The 821-nt window shown below is 58.1% G+C and overlaps 1 protein-coding gene across 1 annotated transcript in view; it reads right to left on the reverse strand.

Moving 5' to 3' along the window:
* Positions 1 to 6: 6 nt before the first annotated feature.
* The window catches only part of DEDD (death effector domain containing), an 11340-nt gene continuing 10525 nt past the window's right edge, over positions 7 to 821 (reverse strand). Inside the window, exon 5 of the mRNA XM_035888744.1 lies at positions 7 to 818. Within this exon, the coding sequence (XP_035744637.1) occupies positions 401 to 818 (418 nt within the window). The 3' untranslated portion in view covers positions 7 to 400. The remainder of the gene's footprint in view (positions 819 to 821) is intronic.

Genomic DNA, 821 nt, shown 5'->3' on the forward strand with positions numbered 1-821 from the left:
AGGGGGGGGACAAGGCCCCCCCCAACCCCGGTGCAGGCCCCGTGGGGGCCAAGCCCCCCCCGGTACGAGCCAACGCCGAGCCCCCCCTGCCCCCGGCTCGCCCAGCCCCATCACTGACACGCCCCAGGCAGGATTTTTGCCTTTTTTGTGTTTGTTTGTTTTTAATGGATACAAAATAAAAGAGAAAAAAAGGAAAAACAAAGCAAGAGAGGAGGTGACAGGACAGGGAAGGGGGGAGGAAACACGTAAGCCTCCGGCGCTCCCCGCAGCTCCAAACCCAGAGTTGCACGGTACCGGGCGGGGGTCTCAATCATCTTTTCCTTTTCTTTTAGAAAAAAAAAAAAAGAAAAAAAAAGAACAGAACCAAAAAGCGCGGGTCCCACCGAGCAGCCGCGGGGCGTCAGGGAGCCGTCTGCAGCATCAAGTTCCTCAGGAGTTTCTGGCGCCCGACCTCGTAATCCTCTTCGTCCACATTGACCAGCAGTTTGATGGCTTCGTGGCCCACGGCTTGTTTGAGCGAGTCCGTGATGAAGACGCCCTTGAGGGCTTCCAGCAAAGAGCCGTTGATGTAATCGCGCCAGAACGCGTCGAGGTAGGTGAGCTCTGAGAATTTTATGTCACAGATGATGGAGCCCAGGTCCCGGGACTTCAGGATGGTGTTGGCCTGGTTGAAGCGCTCGAACTGACGCTCCAAGGGGTCCTGCTTGTTGGAGAAGACGTTGCCTTGAAGCGCCGTCTCGTGCTGGCAGTACTCGGCTCGGACTCGCAGGCGGATGTCTGAGGGAAGCGGGGAGGGTGGTGAGTGCTCCGGCGCGGGGCTG

Source organism: Egretta garzetta, unplaced genomic scaffold, assembly GCF_000687185.1.
Source record: "Egretta garzetta isolate BGI_Z169 unplaced genomic scaffold, ASM68718v1 scaffold1361, whole genome shotgun sequence".
Taxonomy (NCBI): Eukaryota; Metazoa; Chordata; class Aves; order Pelecaniformes; family Ardeidae; genus Egretta; species Egretta garzetta.